Source organism: Salvia splendens, chromosome 4 (genome assembly GCF_004379255.2).
Source record: "Salvia splendens isolate huo1 chromosome 4, SspV2, whole genome shotgun sequence".
Lineage (NCBI taxonomy): Eukaryota > Viridiplantae > Streptophyta > Magnoliopsida > Lamiales > Lamiaceae > Salvia > Salvia splendens.
The window spans coordinates 8,391,315-8,409,675 of record NC_056035.1 but is presented as its reverse complement, the minus strand read 5'-3'; the positions used below and the strand labels follow the sequence as shown (position 1 = coordinate 8,409,675).

General features: G+C 37.3%; 2 protein-coding genes across 2 annotated transcripts; one reads left to right on the top strand and one right to left on the bottom strand.

The window, feature by feature from the left end:
• Positions 1–302: 302 nt before the first annotated feature.
• LOC121798344 (U-box domain-containing protein 44-like) lies at positions 303–4,007 on the top strand. The gene is made up of 4 exons (XM_042197285.1): positions 303–1,672; positions 1,811–2,114; positions 2,195–2,679; positions 2,764–4,007. The coding sequence occupies exons 1-4, from the start codon at positions 476–478 to the stop codon at positions 3,763–3,765; spliced, it is 2,988 nt and encodes a 995-aa protein (XP_042053219.1). The 5' UTR covers positions 303–475; the 3' UTR covers positions 3,766–4,007.
• Positions 4,008–13,066: 9,059 nt separating this feature from the next.
• LOC121800598 lies at positions 13,067–15,475 on the bottom strand. The gene is made up of 3 exons (XM_042200137.1): positions 14,324–15,475; positions 13,940–14,250; positions 13,067–13,847 (listed from the first exon to the last, which is right to left on the bottom strand). The coding sequence occupies exons 1-3, from the start codon at positions 15,473–15,475 to the stop codon at positions 13,067–13,069; spliced, it is 2,244 nt and encodes a 747-aa protein (XP_042056071.1).
• Positions 15,476–18,361: the final 2,886 nt, after the last annotated feature.

Below are 18,361 nucleotides of genomic sequence, written 5' to 3'. Positions count from 1 at the left end.
GCAAAGGCAACACCCTGGAAATCATCAGATCAAAATCACACCAATTAACACAACGATTGCTTTTAAATTTAATCAGTTGAGTATATGATCCCTGTTTGATTAGTCAAGCAAAGATCCAACTAGGAGTCCACAAAAAGGAAATGAATACATCCATATATATATATATATATTTTAATTCCAATATATATTGTTCAATACATACTTTACTAAAGTCGCAAACCAGACCACGATTCCATAACGACCTAAAAGGTAGCCACATCACCGTTTACTCCAACATTGACTCCAAAGTTAAAATTTATACTACAAACCCAATCAATCCTACTACTCACACACACTTTCTACACAATTTCCCGGAAATTCCAATTAATTCAGAATCAACTCTCTGCAACAATTTCTTCGTCGTTTTCCTTTTCTGTCAAGCTTCAACTACGCCGCTAAAAATTCAATCTGTGATGTGAAGAAATCCAACACTGCAATGGAAAACCACACCTCTCTCGTTGACACAGCTCAATCTATGCTTCAAGCAGTCGCCTTGGCAAGGCAGGTCCTGGTGCACAAGGACAATTTCAAGAGATTCTCTGCTTCCCTCGAGAAAACTGCCATCTTCCTGCAAGAGCTCTCCAAATTCAAAGTCAAGAACTCCGAGAGCGTCAGCCGCGCTCTCGAGGCCCTCAAACCGGAGGTCGATGCAGCTAAGCAGCTGGCCGCAGACTGCAGCAATGGAAACAAGATTTACCTCCTCTTGAGCTGCAAGAAGATTGTGGAGAAGATGGAGAGCACCAGCAAGAGCATGAGCCGGGCTATGTCGCTCTTCCCGTTGGAAGCCTTGGACGTCTCGCCCCAGACGAATCAGTGGCTTCTCAATCTCTGCAAGAATATGGAAGAAGCTCAGTATCAAGTATCTGCAATGGAGGAAGAGATACTGCAAAAGGTCGAAACCGGATTGGAAGACAGAAGAGCTACTGACCGATCTTTCGCAAGCAATCTGCTCCTTCTCATTGCTGAGTCTGTGGGGATTTCATCTGAAGAGTCTGATGATTTGAAGATTGAGTTTGAGAGTTTCAAGAATGATATACAGCATATCGAGTCAAGAAATGAGGCGCTGCGGATGGAGCAGATCATCCTACTGCTCGAAAACGCTGATCTGGTTACTACTCCAAAGGAAAAGGAGATGAAGTACTTCACCAAACGCAACTCGCTGGGGAGGCAGCTGCTAGAGCCTCTCCAGTCGTTTTTCTGTCCAATCACTGGGGATATCATGATGGATCCGGTCGAGACATCATCGGGTTATACGTTTGAGAGAGAGGCCATCGAGATGTGGTTAACTTTAGGGAATAGCTTTTGTCCCTTGACTAAGACCCCCTTGCGCAAACTGTCTGTACGCCCGAATAGAACTCTCCGGCAGTCCATCGAGGAGTGGAAGAACAGGAACATCATGATCAGTATTGCTTCCATGAAACCCGAGATACAGTCAAGTGATAACCAAGAAGTTGTTAATTGTTTGGCAAAGCTTCATGAATTGTGTGGAAAAAGTGAGCTGCATAGAGAATGGGTGGTTATGGAGGATTACATACCGATAATTGCAGGTCTTCTTCATGATAAAAATAGTGAGACAAGATTGCATGCTTTAGCCATTTTGTTTTCCCTTGCAAAGGATAGTGATAATAACAAGGTAAGATTGCCCCCACCTCTGTTTTTTAATGGTTTATTTACTTTTCTTAGTTTCATTCAACTGATATTCAGACCAAAGCTAGCTAGATTTAACTGGTAATTGATGAACACTCAGAGAATTGTAATTTACTTATGTCAGGAGGCGATTGCTAATCATAGCGACAGCATCAGGCTCGTTGTTTACTCGCTTGCACGCAAAGTTGAAGAAAGCATGCGGGCACTGCAGCTGCTCTTGGAACTTTCGAGGATTGAAAATGTAAGGAATCTCATTGGCGACGCGCAGGGAGGAATACTTCTTCTCGTCACTTTAGCAAACAGCGACGATGCTCAAGCTTCAAAATACGCCCAAGAGCTTCTGGACAGTCTTTCCTTCAATGATAAGAACGTCGTGGAGATGGCAAGGGCGAAATTCTTTAGGCCTCTGTTGCAGCGTCTTTTTAAAGGTACAGCATCAAAAATAAGTCATCCGAGAAAAATAGTCACTGCATTTCTAATAAATTTTGATGAGTTGATGCACAAACAGGACCTGTGGCCATTCAAGTAATCATGGCGGATACATTAGCCGATCTTGAGCTGACTGATCACGACAAGCAGTGTCTTTCTAGAGACGGTGCACTGAAGCCTCTTCTTCAGATGCTTCAGCTCGACGATATAGAGGTTAAATCAGTAGCTGTAAGAGCTCTAGAGAACCTATCAGGGGTGGCATCAAACGGCATGCAACTGATCAAAGAAGGAGCTAAAAACCAGCTGTTCGAACTGCTCTTCTGTCACGCTCTATCCAAATTGCGCCAACATGTGACGACGATAATCATGCATCTAGCAATGTCCACAGCATCCCCGGAAGCTTCTGCAGATCAGATTCGACTTCTGGAAACTGAAGAAGATATCTTCAAGCTATTCTCACTGGTTTCATTTACCGGGCATGATACACAGGAAACCCTTCTCCGCACCTTCCACGCCTTGTGCAGATCGCCTTCTGGTTTGGACATCAGAAGGGAGTTGAGACAGGTAGACTTCTAGTTTTGACTTAAGCAAGTAAATTATATATTGGTGCTGATTGTATATCTTCGTTATTATTGTGTCATTCGACAGATCTCTGCTGTGAAGATACTTGTCCAATTATGTGAGCTTGACGACTTTGCTGTGAGGGCAAATGCTGTGAAACTGCTCTATTATCTGACAGAAGATGGCGATCATCCGACTTTTGAGGAACATGTCAACAGGAGGTGCATTACAACGCTGATCAAAATCATCAACACTTCTGTTAGTGAAGAAGAGAAAGCTGCTACCATGGGTGTGATCTCTCGCCTCCCCCTCAATCCTCAGATGTCCCAGGACCTGTCAGAGTGTGGTGCACTTGAGGTCATCTTCGACTGTCTCAGAAATGTTCGTGCTGCTCACGAAAAAGAGGTGGTCGAAAATGCTGCTGAAGCCCTTTGTCGTTTCACAGTCCCATCAAATCTTGAATGGCAGAAGAGAGTGGCTGAAGCAGGCATTGTTCCTGTACTAGTGAAACTGCTAGCCTCCGGAGCCCCTCCCACGAAAAGAAACGCAGCCATTTCACTAAAGCAGCTTTCAGAAAGTTCTAGCAGCCTGACCACACCAGTCAAAACCAATGGCTTCCTCAGCTGCTGCTTTGCACCTTCTGGAGAAGGTATCTGCCCTGTCCACATGGGCATTTGCAGCATGGAGACATCATTCTGCCTTTTGGAGGCAGGTGCTGTGAGACCACTCGTGATGGTACTAGGCGAACAAGATGCCCCAGCCTGTGAAGCTTCGTTGGATGCAATCTTAACCTTGATTGAAGGCGTGCAACTACAAAACGGGTGCAAGGTGCTTGAGGATGCTGGTGCAATGGTTCTGATCATCAAGCTGCTAAACTCTTCTTGCAGCAGCCTGCAGGAGAAAACATTAGGAGCGTTGCAACGGATATTTAGACTCGTGGATTTCAAGACAAAATACGGTAAATCAGCACAAATGTCCCTAGTGGATATCACTCAGAGAGGAAGTAGTAGTACAAAATCATTGGCTGCCAAAATACTTGCCCAGCTGAACGTATTGAATGAGCAGTCTTCCTTTTTTGATGGTACATGAATGCAGAGCAGAAGATGATCATTCTTTACAAGTGAACACTAAGTTTGAGACTGTTTTTTTTATAAAACAGCACCTTTCTTTTTTGGCTTGTATTTTTCTGCATCCCTACTTTTTCTGTTTGTCTTTTCTTGGCCCCTATTGAATTGCCTGTTGATAGTTGATATGGGATTGCACTGTTAGAACCATTGAGAATTCAACCAGATTTAACTATTTCATTGTTTTTAACAAAGAAGTTCTTGTAATAGTTAGATTGCAGCTTTTCCTACTATTCTAACTACATGGACTTGATGGGAAGCAAGAACTATCACAGCTTTGAAGATGAAAGTTCTCTTAAAGGTAGCCTCCATAATTAGTAACAGCTGGTAAGACGTAGTTAAACATAGCAACGACATAGTATGCTAGTAAAAATGGGAAACAGGAACCAAAGTAAAAGGGAAATGCTAGGACAAACAGCCTCTAACACAAAATGTGTTGTTTGGTGCAAACTCACTGGATCCTAAGCGAACCATCTGCAGGTCTCTCACGAAACTCCAACGCACTGGACACAACGTGTAAATCATCTCCTCACTCAGTCATTCCTACACAGAAGCGGTGTTTCATGTTTAGAGCGTTTAGTTAATCATCAACGGCTTTCAGTAAAACCCTGACGTCCAACCTCAAGCTCGATGTTTCCCACAATGCACACCCTTTGACCTTGGAGCAGGAAAGCAAGAAAACTGGAGCCTCAAGTATGATGAGTCTTGGTCATGCTCATCAAAAGGGTAAGCAAGATTTAGTTCGATGTTTTATGGTGCCAACCAGTGTCACTTCGGATCACAACAAAAACCGGGTGCACAAGCCCGTGGTTCATGGGCTGTGTATACCACTTAACCATCACAGCTTACTTATCGAATATGGTCATTTAAGCTATCAAAATAGTAAACCAGGAAATTATCAATAGTGGAGTAACATCTTGTTCAAAAGGTACAATGAACAGATCCGTATTACTTCAAAATTGAAATGCAGAAATAGAAAAGCAATGCACCACTCCATTTAGTTGATAAACCATCATGATTCCACTCTCATTAATTATTCAGGCAAAACAATAATCAATAATTTAATGATATTGTGGTGACAAAAATTTACTGCAAGGTTAATATGAAGTTTATTACATTAAAAGTTCAAAACTAAAGCAGAGTATTTTTCAGTTTATAATATTTTCACTTATTTATCAGAATGCATCACTGATTCACTATGACAGGCCAGCTAAGCTCTAGTAATTAACTGAAGACTGAAACATATCTTAGCTGAAGAAAAACATGGATTCAGTGACAATGTTAGTGATTAGCATGACAGGCTTAAGCCAATTATTTGGTTGGGGAATTATATATGGCAATAGCGGAAGCATTAAGACCACCAACATGAAAAGAGGTAAGTCCACCAAAAAAGGCAATTTGCAGAATGACTTTCAAACAATCATAATACATTTTTGTAAAGTTGTTCATTTCAACTATCCATTTTTCTGTACCGAACCAGGAAGCTGAAGCTCACTCGGAAAACTTACAGCTGGGTTCAACAAAAAGCAACATGACATTCTCCTTCAATCTTAAATTCAAATGAAAAACTTGCAGGCATGGGCTAAATGCCTAGGCGCATTATCGGGTGCCTGGCTGCTTTGTAGAGGCTACACAATGAGAATGAGTACATCAAATCAAGATTCTCCTACTCATCTCAGTAAACTTTGACAATTTCACCAATCCGGACAACTCAGAGGTGCTGTGGAATTCAACATTTGCCCTTTGGCAACTAGGGCTTAAGAGCATACTCAAAAACAAGCTTAAATGTGTTGCTCTCCGTGCATAAAGGAGTAGTTGGCTGCTAAACTGCAAGTGCTTGACCCAATGCATGGAGATTCCAACGTAGTCTCTTTTTAACTAGGAATAATCAACAATCATGCTTTTTACGGAACATCTGAAGGGAGGAGTAAAAAGTCATGCTAAGGATGGTTCCACGTAATTACGAAGTCCTTTGGTTAGTTAGCCTACTTAATAGTAGAATTTATTATTGAGTGAACAAAGAGGTCATTATGCAAAGGCAAAACCAATATCCTGGTTACCATCAAAATCCATTCCCCTGAAGCTACAAGAATCTCGACTGTGTAACGTCCAACCTCCACAAAACAAAATTCAAAATCAGACTCCCTATCCTCCCATCCCATGGACTACAATTCCAAGCTAATATATTAAGGAAGGGAATTGTGCTGAAGGCTAAGATGCATCTAATCAATCCAACAATAGGGGAACTCGTGAGTCAATCTTACCTTGTAAAGCACCCATTGCAAAGCAGCAAGGGATCAGTACCAGGCTGTAAAGGTTCAATTTAAAAAAAAGACCATTAGACTAATAAAGACAATAATGGAATAAATATAGAAGAATTTTCATTCTCAAGTGTAGTAAACAAAGACACCCATATAAGAGGTGCAGAACATGTAGGTCAACAATTTAACTATACAAAGGAAGCAAAGCGCATACCGCCCTGGCAAGTTAACGCTGTCTGTATCTCTCCCTATCCCCATCACGGGCATAGTAGCCGGACACAAGAGAGGGAAAAAACCTAACGACATTACATACACACTGAATCACCAAATAGTATGGATGGAGTATAACTTGGAGTATTAGCTAAATCTATTTCCTACATTGCCAGTTGCCACTATTTTTAAATAAATTGAACTAAACGGTTGGTTAGCATAAGCACCGAGCGAATGATGGATAAAGACTGAAGAGATGTATACAATAAGCTCAGCCGCCTGCTGCTCGCCCTCACCGTCGTCGTACCTCCAATATTTATCCCTTTCTTCACAAATATACTACTCCATGTACTGCTATTGACTTCTTATTTCTTTTTTTGTCAATATACCGTTATATTAGTTTGCTGGCAGGATATTTACTTTATATATATCAATAATCACTATGGATCAACTTTAATTTAAGGGTTGGTTTTTTTTGTTAATTTATGTTTCGTAATTAGTTGATTTTATAACTAAAAGTTGGATTAACCTGTGACTTGGTAGTCTTCAGATGAGAGAGATCACAAACATCAATTCTTTATTTTTTTTGGTGTTATTTTGCACTCTTTGTAAATTGTTATACTCCGTATTAAAATTTTTATTAATACATGAATATAATTACGGGTACTAACTTTAAAAATCTATTCGTTGAATTTATTGAATTTACAATTTAAGGAATTTTATATTTTCAGTTAAATCTAAAGTCTAATTTTCAAAAGATACTCCTAGCGTCAGTAAATAAATGGCCAATTTTTTTTAATGCTCTATTTGTTCCACAAAAGATGTCACACTTATTCGTTGACATGGGTTTTTAAGAAGTTTTATTTTGCATGTTAAATAGAGAGAGAAAATATTTTTTTATATTAATTTAAGAGAGAACTTTTCAAAAAATAGAAATGCGACATCTTTATAGTGACAAAATAAAAATGAAAGTGAGACAGACGAATACTTGGTAATGGACCTCACACTCTATTTTATTATAAAACTAATATTATTATGTAAGTATGACTCATATGTCAATAACCTTTTTCACTCACTTTTCATTAAAATTCTTAAAATTTGAGCTGAGTCACACCGAGTCAATTAATAATAAACGAATGGAGTTATAATATACCACCTCCGTTTTTAAAAATAGAAATACTTAAACGGCACAGGTTTAATGCACAATTAATAAAATAAGAGAGAAGAATTTGTAAAGTAAGAAAAAAGGGGGAGAAAAATGAGTAAAGTAAAATAGAACAAAAGAAAAAGTAATGGAAATAGAGTTAGTGGATTGTGAGTTTCACTTTTTAAAATATTAAAATTTAGAATGTTTTTATTTTTAAGAGACGGTCCAAATGGAAATAGTTTCTATTTCTAAGAGACGGATGCAGTATGAATAATGTAAGGAGAAATAGAGAATAGATGAATGAATTTGAGGTTGAGGCAAATTAATTTAAAGAATAATATGACAATCAACTCTCTAACTTTGATTAATATTGAAATGCAGTTTTTGATCAAAGATTTTCTCATCTACTATCTAATAAGTTGATGGTTCAAACTTCAAAGTCATACTACACCTTAAAATATCTCTTTAACTTGGGTTGCAAGAGTCTTGTTTGACTTTTATGGGTCCACAACACATTAGTCATGCACGATATGGCGTTTCATTGGCCATAAGCAATTCATAATCATAATTGATGACATTTCGATGACATTAGAACGGGCCGGTTTGTAAAATTATATCTTGATATTAAATACATGACAGGGTTTGGTTTATAAAATTTATTTTTACAATTCAAATTTAGATGAATAATAATATGATAATTAATTATAGTCAATTCCTCCAATTAATATAATTCTTATAATTTAATCTTAAATTATAGTATGTTGGTACTATCTTATCCAGAAAATCGGACATCACAGCGAATAGATGGAGTAATAATTTCCGTGACGAAATTGTAAGATTTGGCTGCTGAAGTTGTATTGATCATCTATTCAAAGCTGATGGAAACTAAATCAAGTGAAGGGAGCTGAATTTGGATCATATCTTGTGATCGATCAGGAGCCGTCGGATAAAAAATTAGTTAGAATCTTTTAATTTTCAGCCGTTGATTCAACTAAGTGTTGGAATCTGTTTTAGGGATTCAATGCCCATTGTTGTTTCTGTTTTTAGTAGAGAAAAGCTACGAAAATCCTAATTACAATTCCTTGAATAGAATTCCCTTTTGTGCTACTCATCTTCTTCGTCTCTAACTTCTTGTTTCAATTCGGTTCTCCGTTATCAACAAGTGGCGCCGTCTGTGGGAAGGGAGGAGAATCGTTGGAAGAAGTCGGAGATCTGTTCGAAAATGGCGTTGCTTTTGGAGTCAAACAAATTTGATGGGAAGAATGATTACTGCCTATGGAAGATGAAGATTAAAGCAATTTTGATCGAGAAGGGATGCGCAACGGTCTTGGAGAAGCCCGATCCCAAGAGCAAAGGGAAGGCACCTGTTCTGGATGAGAAGGCACATGTGAAGCTGGCTGAGATGCAGCTCAAGGCCTATGGTGCGGTGATCTTGAACCTTGGTGATAAGGTTTTGAGAGAAATTCAGGAACAGAAGACAGCTGCTGAGATTCTTGAAAGGTTAGATGAGATCTATTATAGTAAGTCTTTAGCTAATCGATTATACATGAAAAGAAGGGTATATTCCTATGGTTTTTCTGGGGATAAATCGATTCTTGAGCAGCTAGAGGATTTTAATAAGGCTGTAGATGATTTGGTGGCCTGTGATGTTAAGGTCAGTGATGAGGATAAGGCTATTTTGGCCCTCAATGCGCTGCCTGACTCCTATGACCAGCTGAGAGATGCGATCTTGTATGGTCGTGATAAGGAGATTACATTCTCCGAGGTTCATTCGGCTCTCATGGCAAAGGAATTACAAAAGGGCGTAGTAAGAAATCACGATTCACACGCAGAGAGCCTGAATATCAAGAAATTTAAGTGGAAAAGGAACTTCAAGAAAGAAGATGATGGATTCAAGAGTGGATTCACGGAGCAGAGGGAAACACGGTCTTGCCATTGGTGCAAGAAGCCGGGCCATTTGAAAAAGGATTGTTACGCTTGGAAGAAAAAACAAGCGCAGGGGACTAGCAGCTCTGATTATGTGGAAGAGAATGAAGTCCCTCAGGTGCTGAATGTGATGATGAAAGGTGAGTCTGTCTGTTGGATTCTTGACTCCGGATGTAGTTTTCATGTGTGTCCGAACAAAGATTGGTTTGAGTCATTTGCTGAAACTATGAGTGGTGAATATGTGGTTCTTGGAAACAATCAAGTTTGTTCGGTTAAAGGAGTTGGGAGTGTGAGATTGCAGCTGGCTGATGGCTCCATTAAAATCTTGAGTGATGTGAGGCTGATTCCTGAAGTTAAGAGGAACCTCATATCACTTGGGTTGCTAGAACGCAAGGGATGCTCATTTGAATCCTTTGAGGGGAAGATGACCATCAGGAAAGATGGGGAATTGGTTATGCAGGGAGAAAGGAGAGGAAATCTCTACTATCTACAAGCCACATTGATTCTTGTAGGGTATGAGGCTGGAGTTAAAGGTTGTTATGGGCTGCGGTGTATTGAGCCTAGGAAGAATAGAGATGTGATCTTTATGGAGAATGTGATGCCACTTAACAAGGACAACGAAAATCTGGAAGTCAGTGAAGTAATCCAGAAAGAAACTCCAAATGATAAGATAATTCTACAAAGCACTTCTCAAGGTGGAGCTGAGTATGATTCTGACTTTGATGATGGTCAGATCAGGGATAATACAACTCAAGGTGGAGCTGGGAATGAACGGGAAGGAGACCATGCTGATGACAGTTATGGTCAAGATGGTCTGAGAAATTACCGATTGGTTCGGGATAGAGTCAGAAGACAGAACATCGGACCGCCAGCTAAGTTCCTTGATTCAGAGATGCTCAATTTTGCACTTTGTGTGGCAGAGCAGATTTATTACTCAGAACCAAGTTCCTATGCAGCAGCTATGCAGTGTGAAGAGAAAGATCAGTGGCTAAAGGTAATGATAGAAGAGATTAATTCACTTATCAAAAATGGTACTTGGATATTGGTTGATAAGGTGGAGGGCAGGAAGATCATTAGCTGTAAATGGTTGTTCAAAAGGAAAATTGAATCTGCAGATGGTGAGCAAATCAAATTCAAGGCTCGTTTGGTTGCTAGAGGGTTCACTCAAGAATATGGAGTGGACTTCAACGAGGTATTATTATATGTTGATGACAAATGCTCCGATGAGAGCTGTGGGGAGATGTATTCTACTGATTGGAATGATGAGGAGAAATCTGCTTTTGTTCAGACTCTTTCATCTTGTGGCAAGGATTTTGTAATGGTATCTCAATGTATCAGAACAAGATCCAGTGAGCAGTGCAAGATATTCTTCAGCAAGACTCGAAAATGTCTTGGATTGGATAAGATTCGGCTTGGATTTGGCACTGGTGTCTCTGATGCCGGTCATGGGGGCAATAGTGACACCGAAGGTGCTTGTGTTGTGCAAACTTGCTCAGTTACCGGTAATAATGGTTCAGATTGCAGGATGGAAGAGGATCTCCCACCTATGGATGTTAAGTTGAGTAATGAATCTGATGTAGCAGTGATTCACAATTTGAATTCGGATTCTATGGATGATGAACTGGTTAGGAAGAGTTATTTGGGAAATGCATTGGTGGGTTACTGTGACAGTGACTACGCAGGAAATGTGGATAATCGAAGGTCACAAACGGGCTATATTTTCACTATGTATGGAGCTGCAGGTAACTGGAAATCGAACTTGCAAGGGGTGGTGGTTTTATTCACGAAGGCTGCTGAGTACATGACACACACAGCTGCAGTGAAAGAAATATTTTGGTTGAAAGGAATTGCATCAGATTTCGGTGTGGTGCAGGAGTCATTGGCAATCGGCTGTGACAGCAACAGAGCGATCATCCTGGCCAAGCACCACGTCTTTCACTAGAGAAGGGTCTTGAGACAACTTGATCAGCCAAGGTGGAGAATTGTAAGATTTGGCTGCTGAAGTTGTATTGATCATCTATTCAAAGCTGATGGAAACTAAATCAAGTGAAGGGAGCTGAATTTGGATCATATCTTGTGATCGATCAGGAGCCATCGGATAAAAAATTAGTTAGAATCTTTTAATTTTCAGCCGTTGATTCAACTAAGTGTTGGAATCTGTTTTAGGGATTCAATGCCCATTGTTGTTTCTGTTTTTAGTAGAGAAAAGCTACGAAAATCCTAATTACAATTCCTTGAATAAAATTCCCTTTTGTGCTACTCATCTTCTTCGTCTCTAACTTCTTGTTTCAATTCGGTTCTCCGTTATCAACAGAAATTGGATACCCATAAGTTAACAAGTCAAGGTCTATCTTGTTACCACCAATCAGCAATCAGTCTTCAGTCTATAATTTGATTCAAGCAAATAAAATTACAAAATCAGAAATAAAAACTCAAATTCTTGAAGCATAGATATATCTATTTGATTTGGGATATTATGGATTAGAGTGGAGGCCGCCCACTCTACAGCTGCAGAAACTGCCTGATTCCTGTTGCCTTACATGCTTATCTTGAGTCCAAAAAGTTTAAGGTAATTATTCATGTATTTTTCATTTTATACTATGTTCAATATATCTGGTCAGTATTATAGTAGGAGTAGTATATTGTGGTGTAAAATTTCAAAGAAAATTCATGTAGTGTTTAAATAATGGCGATATTGAAATAGGCAAAATCTGGGGACGCCTATTTGTTTAGGCAGGCAATGAATGTGGTAGTTGGAGCAAAGGAAGTGAGGCAACTTTTGACAGGTGACGAAATGGGCTGGACTTATCTCACTGCTTTTGATGCCCCACAGAAATAGGGGAAATTGCACCATACATACAAAATGTTTCATTAGTGTTTCAAATTGATACAAAAAGTTTCAAGTTAACATATATCATACAAAATGTTCTGTTAATGTTACAAATTAATACATTTTCCTTATTTAATTAACACCGTTAACTATTCTGTTTATATCTTGTTAGGAGTAGAATCTTGAATGCTCAAGATGGAAACAACGATGCTGATCATGGAGCGAGCAGTTCAGTTTCTGTTGACGCACCACATACAAACTTTGGCGATGCTGATCATGGAGCGATGCTGATTCTATAATTACTGCAAACGACTACACACTTTGTTTGTAAATGGCTCGTCTGTAGTAACTAATAACCTATGAAGTACAGACCTATGCAGAGAATCAAATATGAAGACAAAATAAATGATCTGGGGCTAGCCAGATTTTCCTAATTAGATGCTAGAGTTTATGCATGTTTAACAAAGGCAAGATGCCTCTTAGAATAGGAGGATAACAATCTATGCTCTATATATGAATATTCTTGCTATTTTTGTAAGACAGCAGAATGAATACAATAGAACTTTTTCCTTTGTAGTTCCTCCACCTCCATGTTTTTAGAAGCATAAGCAATTAAAACAATCAAGACATATTTTCTAAACTAAATCACAGTCAATAGCAACCAAAACTTATAAAGTAAATAACAACTAAAAAGCAATATAATTTAAGCAACTGCACTTAGATTTTAAGCCTACAGAAGTGGCCAATTCAAAATTGAGATTAAGATATTTGTCCAAAAACATATGCAAAAATAGTCAACTGAAAACTAAGATGAATACATGTCATTGAGATCATTCAAAAAGGAACAAAAGTAGGCAAGACATCCACATTAAAGAAAGAGGCAAGTATCCTCTCAATTCTCAAGATTGGGAAGCTGACTTGTTATGTTTTGAGGCTCTTGTGAAATGCTAGTAATCCTTCTTCTCACTGTTAGTTTGCTTCTTCTTTCAAGAGTGCTTACACTTTCTTCTCTATGTTCTTCTCTAGCACCTCCATCAGAAATTTGCCTGCCACAAGTCCTTTTGTTATGTCCTTGGCCTCCACACTTAGAACAATTCCCCTTTATTTGTCCTGTATTGGCCACAATTTTTGTTCCATCTGTAGCTACCTTGCGGATCTGCTCATCTATTGTTTTTCTCCTGCGCTTTTGCATTCTTCCTTTCTTAGGATTCACTGTGGGTGGTTGCACTGGGAGATATCCTGAAGGTTCATAATCATCTATATCTCTAAGAGGATTTATGACATATTCATATGCAGCCTTGAATCTATCTACAGTGTAATATCCATGTACAAATTCCTCTGGATTTCTCCTTTCTTGTAAAATACAAGGAATGGTGTGCTGGCAAGGAATCCCAGAAAGCTGCCATTGGCGACAACTACATGTCCAAGCCTCTAGATCAACCACATATATCTTTTCCCAGATAGCAACACTATATTTTCTAGCACCGGCTTCTGTTGCCCAACAATTAGAAGACAATCCCTTATACTTCTCAAGCTTCTTGACAATCTTGGGACAAATGGATCCAATGTACTTTTCAGCCACCTTCCTTTTCATACACATTCTTTTCATTAACTTCATTCTTATCTCTTCTAACATAGTAAGAATTGGTTGATCTCTTGCTTCTAAAATATAGCTAGAAATATAAACAAAAGTAACTTTGAGTTTTATAACCAATGATGCTAATTTCAGTAAATATTAATAATAGTGTAAAGAGAAAATAAGTACCTGTTAAAACTCTCACTGTGATTGTTTAGGAGAATGTCACATTTGGAAAAATCTCTGAAGTGTGATTTAGACCAATTTTGAGGAGGCTTATTAAAAAGCCACTCCCATGCCTTGATATCTTCTTTCTTTATAAGAGCCATCCTCCTGGAAAATTCAGCTTGATATGTTGCCTTTGCTGCATTCCAAAGCAATTCCTTCAGCTCTAACCCATTTTTTATAGTAGTTGCCCTGCATAAATTCTTCCAAAGATGTCTAACACAGTATCTCTTTTCTGCATGTGGCATAAGTTCATCTAAAGCAGCAATTAATCCCTGTATTATAATATATTAATTAAGTTAGTATAAAACAACAATCAACCCCTAAAACATAATAATTAAAAAGTACCTTTTCTTTATCACTCATAAATGTCCAAGAGCCTGAATTTTCAATATTCAAATCAATGGACAAGTTCCTCACAAACCAAGTCCATGATTCTCTGCTTTCAACATCCACAACCCCATATGCAATGGGGAATATGCAGTCATTTGGATCAATTCCTACAGCTACAAGGAGTTGCGCCTTGTATCTACCTTTCAGAAAACAACCATCTAGTCCTACTAAAGGCCTACAACCAGCTAAGAAACCTCTTTTACAAGCATCAATACATACATACATGTTTTGAAAAATAAGGTGATCAGACCCTATAAAGACACTACTGTTAGGGTTAGTTTTTTTTAACTCCTCTGCATAATCCCTTAGTTTGCCATACTGCTCAGCCTCTGATCTTCTAAGTTTCTCTAAAGCATGCTTTTTTGCTCTCCAAAGCTTTAATCTACCTGTTTTTGCTTTAAAGTCCACCTCCAGCTGATGGGCCATAGATTTAGAAGAAAAATTAGGATCTGCTCGTAGGTGTTCTTTGTAAGTTTCACTCAACCATTTATATGTGATATATTTCTGAGGAATCTCTGCAGCACATCTGTGATTGTCTTTCAACTTCTTTATCTGTAATGCATTCTCTTTTTTGTTAATAGATGCTCTAATCATCCACCCTTCACAGTTCAAACATTTAGCATTAATCCTATCTTTTTCATCCCTCACAACTTTAACATTATACTTGTTTACAATGCCATATTGTTTAATAGCCTGCTTCAACACTTCCTTGTTTGTAAATAACATCCCATGATGGAACTTTGGGTTCTTCATATCTCTCTCAGCATTGAACACATGCCACATTGTCCTTCTTTCCTCATCACTATCACTAGAGTGAATATTTTCCATTGCATTAAACACACTCTCTTGAGCTTCATTTTCTACCCAAATCTCATCTTCTTTATCAAGAAATTCATCATATAGAGAAATAGCATCCATACCATGATATTCACTACCTCTGTCATCTCTTCCTAGATCAACATGTAGAGAAATAGCATCCATACCATCATTCAAATCATTGATATTGATATCATCTGTTAAATCGTTGTCACTGTCTTCAAATGTTAAAATACCATCCAGCTCATCAAGATTAATATCAATAACAGAATCTGCTAAATCTGCATTCATCTTATACCTATAAATTCAAAAGGACACATTTCATTTTATAAATAAGGGGAACTAAAAATTCCATCCAAGAACTAAACTAAATAAAAATATTCCTAAGATATAGTTCATCTTCTTGAACATAAAATGTAAAAGACCGTAGAGATTCCTCTTCTTAATTTCCATTCAAGAACGAAAAAATTCCTAATTGGAAGTTCATATTCCTAAATTTACATCAAAGAACTAAAATAACTTGATTGAAAACACATGCTAAAATGTCAAAGACTTGAGTAGAAGTGTAAAAGATGAGAATATTAAACAAAAATTCCTATATTTTAATAGAGGTTCTCGACACGTAGAAGTAAATTTCCATGTTTCAATATAGCAAAAGTGAAAAAATTCAATGCTTCAAAGTAAGAAGCTTACCGGGAGAAATTCAAGAATTTTTTTGGAGCGGCCGATTCTTGGAAGAATACTTAGTGATGGTTCATCTTCTTAAGGGTAACCCTATTTCTCTTGTTATTTTACTTGAATGAAACAGAATAGTTAACGGTGTTAATTAAATAAGGAAAATGTATTAATTTGTAACATTAACAGAACATTTTGTATGATATATGTTAACTTGAAACTTTTTGTATCAATTTGAAACACTAATGAAACATTTTGTATGTATGGTGCAATTTCCCCCACAGAAATACAAGGAGGGCAAATACATTCTCGAGAAAGCTAAGATTCTCAAACAATACTGAAATACTACTCCACTTTATAGATTAACTGTTTCATTTCTGCAATTGTTGTTGGAATGTTTGCTTCCTTTGTTTGTAAGATATTGCTGTGATGCATTTTGAATATATACTGTATTACGTTTGCTGAATCTGATCCAAGACATTAAATGGGCCTCAAGCCTAAATCTTATGGGTTCTCAGCCCAATATATGTCGAGCCCCATTCTTTATGGTTTTATTTTCAAGTTGAGTGATAGGTTTGATTGAATTTTATGGGTGGCCGTGGCCCAGCCTAATAATAGAGCATAATGATAAGCTACCTTTTATTTTTTAAACACATTATTCATATATTTTTTACTGATTTTAATACGTTCAAAATATTTGCGACGCATTAATTTGGTAAATAATTTAAAATCAAAGTTAGGCTTGTTCATTTTTTCTATAACTTCAAATAGTTGAATAAGAACAAATAGAGCTTTGATGCTAAATGTGATGAAACGAAAAACGATGCTCACAAATTCTGGATAACATTTCTTCTATGATAAGTATGTGCATGTCTAAACTAATAATCTTAATTTATTTTTTAAAGAAAGATAGATTACAATTATTTATTAGGAGTATATGTTATGTCATTATCTGAGAAATGTGGGTATGAATAATCCAATCAAATTTTAAGAGGGCGAAATATAAAAAAGATGGTGGCGACAGAGAGAGGATAGTTGTTGAGCACGCTTGCCGGAAGGAATGTTTGATGCCCCACAATTTCTTAATTTGCTGCATCTTCACTTCACTTTAGATAATTTGATTAATCCATACATAACATAATCATCAACATCATAAACCCAATCAAATCACAACGCAGATATTCTTTAATTATAGCTAGGATTGATTTATCATTCCATCAAATTCAAGGGCTTCATACTTTGTTAAGTCAATCTATTGTCGTTAATGTGCCGGGGTTATACCACCTGTCGTTTTCACCAACGACTATAACCATAACCTTAATTAATAATTACTTAGTGGTTTTCGATTCATCAGACATCATTAATTGTTTCAAGATCGTTATTAATTACAAGTACTTATGTCGATCAGGATCAAGGGCTGTACTTTAATTAGTTAGCGTTGTATGTCATAGATATCTAATTCAACCCGTCTGTATATGTTGCATGCAGACTTTTTTCATTACAACAAATTATGTTATTTAACCCTCATAAACTATGTTACTACCTTTATTTGTCCTACAAAAAGTGACGGAGCTGTTTTATTCGAGTGGAGAGGTTTAGAGAGCAAACTACACCCTCCGCCAAGTTAATAAATTACCTTTAATTTAACAACCATTACAATAAATTTATCTTATAATGACACAAATTTAAAGATGTAATTACTTGTGTCGGATAATTTTGAAAAATAATCAAAATTGAGGACGCGGCGCAAATCATCCCTAAGTTGAGGTCATAATTGTCCACTAAATCAATATTTAGCTTTTCTGAGATGCTTTCTTTTGCATCCTTTTATAATTGTCCACTAAGATTGAAGACGTTTTTTAAAATATAGATAGAGCATTTGGAAAACATACATTAACGTTCTTAATTTACAAAAAACATGTCTATGACATTTTTACTGTAGTGAACACCAAATCATACGTATATAATAATTCTGTGAGTATTGATAAGTTGTATATATGTCTCCATAGATGCACATAAAAAAGTTCATCTTATTATACTGGTGTACATGGGTATCACTGATTCTAATTTTATAGAAGTAATTAAATGAAAAAATTAAAAAAAAGATTTATTAATTAAAGATGTACAGTATAAGGAGTGCAAGTGACATTCCACAGATATAAATATATATAGGTATTACTATATTGTGTCAGTAGATCGAGGGGCTCTCATTTAAGAGTGCTCGAATTTTACAACTTTCTTCGTTCCATCACTAGTGCTCTACCATCAACCATGTGATGTAAAGGTATGGATGCTATTAATATTATACATATGTGATTATCAAAAAGGATTGGACAATTGAACATTATATAGAAATCATATAGTATCACACAATCCTTATGCTTCAGATTAAGTTGTACACATTCTAGGAGAAAATATTTTTTATAGTGATCCTTCCTCTACATATAAACACAAACGATATAAGTACTATATATGTACTTCAATCAGCTCGTATCTTTACAT

What these genes read in the sequence shown, in the direction of transcription:
- LOC121798344 (XM_042197285.1), top strand. Translation starts at nt 476, where the DNA reads ATGGAAAACCACACCTCTCTCGTTGACACAGCTCAATCTATGCTTCAA. An exon ending in AGGATAGTGATAATAACAAG is followed by an intron (nt 1,673 to 1,810) that starts GTAAGATTGCCC and finishes TACTTATGTCAG; the next exon opens with GAGGCGATTGCTAATCATAG. An exon ending in GTTGCAGCGTCTTTTTAAAG is followed by an intron (nt 2,115 to 2,194) that starts GTACAGCATCAA and finishes ATGCACAAACAG; the next exon opens with GACCTGTGGCCATTCAAGTA.
- LOC121800598 (XM_042200137.1), bottom strand. Translation starts at nt 15,475, where the DNA reads ATGAATGCAGATTTAGCAGATTCTGTTATTGATATTAATCTTGATGAG. An exon ending in TTATGAGTGATAAAGAAAAG is followed by an intron (nt 14,251 to 14,323) that starts GTACTTTTTAAT and finishes ATTATAATACAG; the next exon opens with GGATTAATTGCTGCTTTAGA. An exon ending in CACAGTGAGAGTTTTAACAG is followed by an intron (nt 13,848 to 13,939) that starts GTACTTATTTTC and finishes TTATATTTCTAG; the next exon opens with CTATATTTTAGAAGCAAGAG.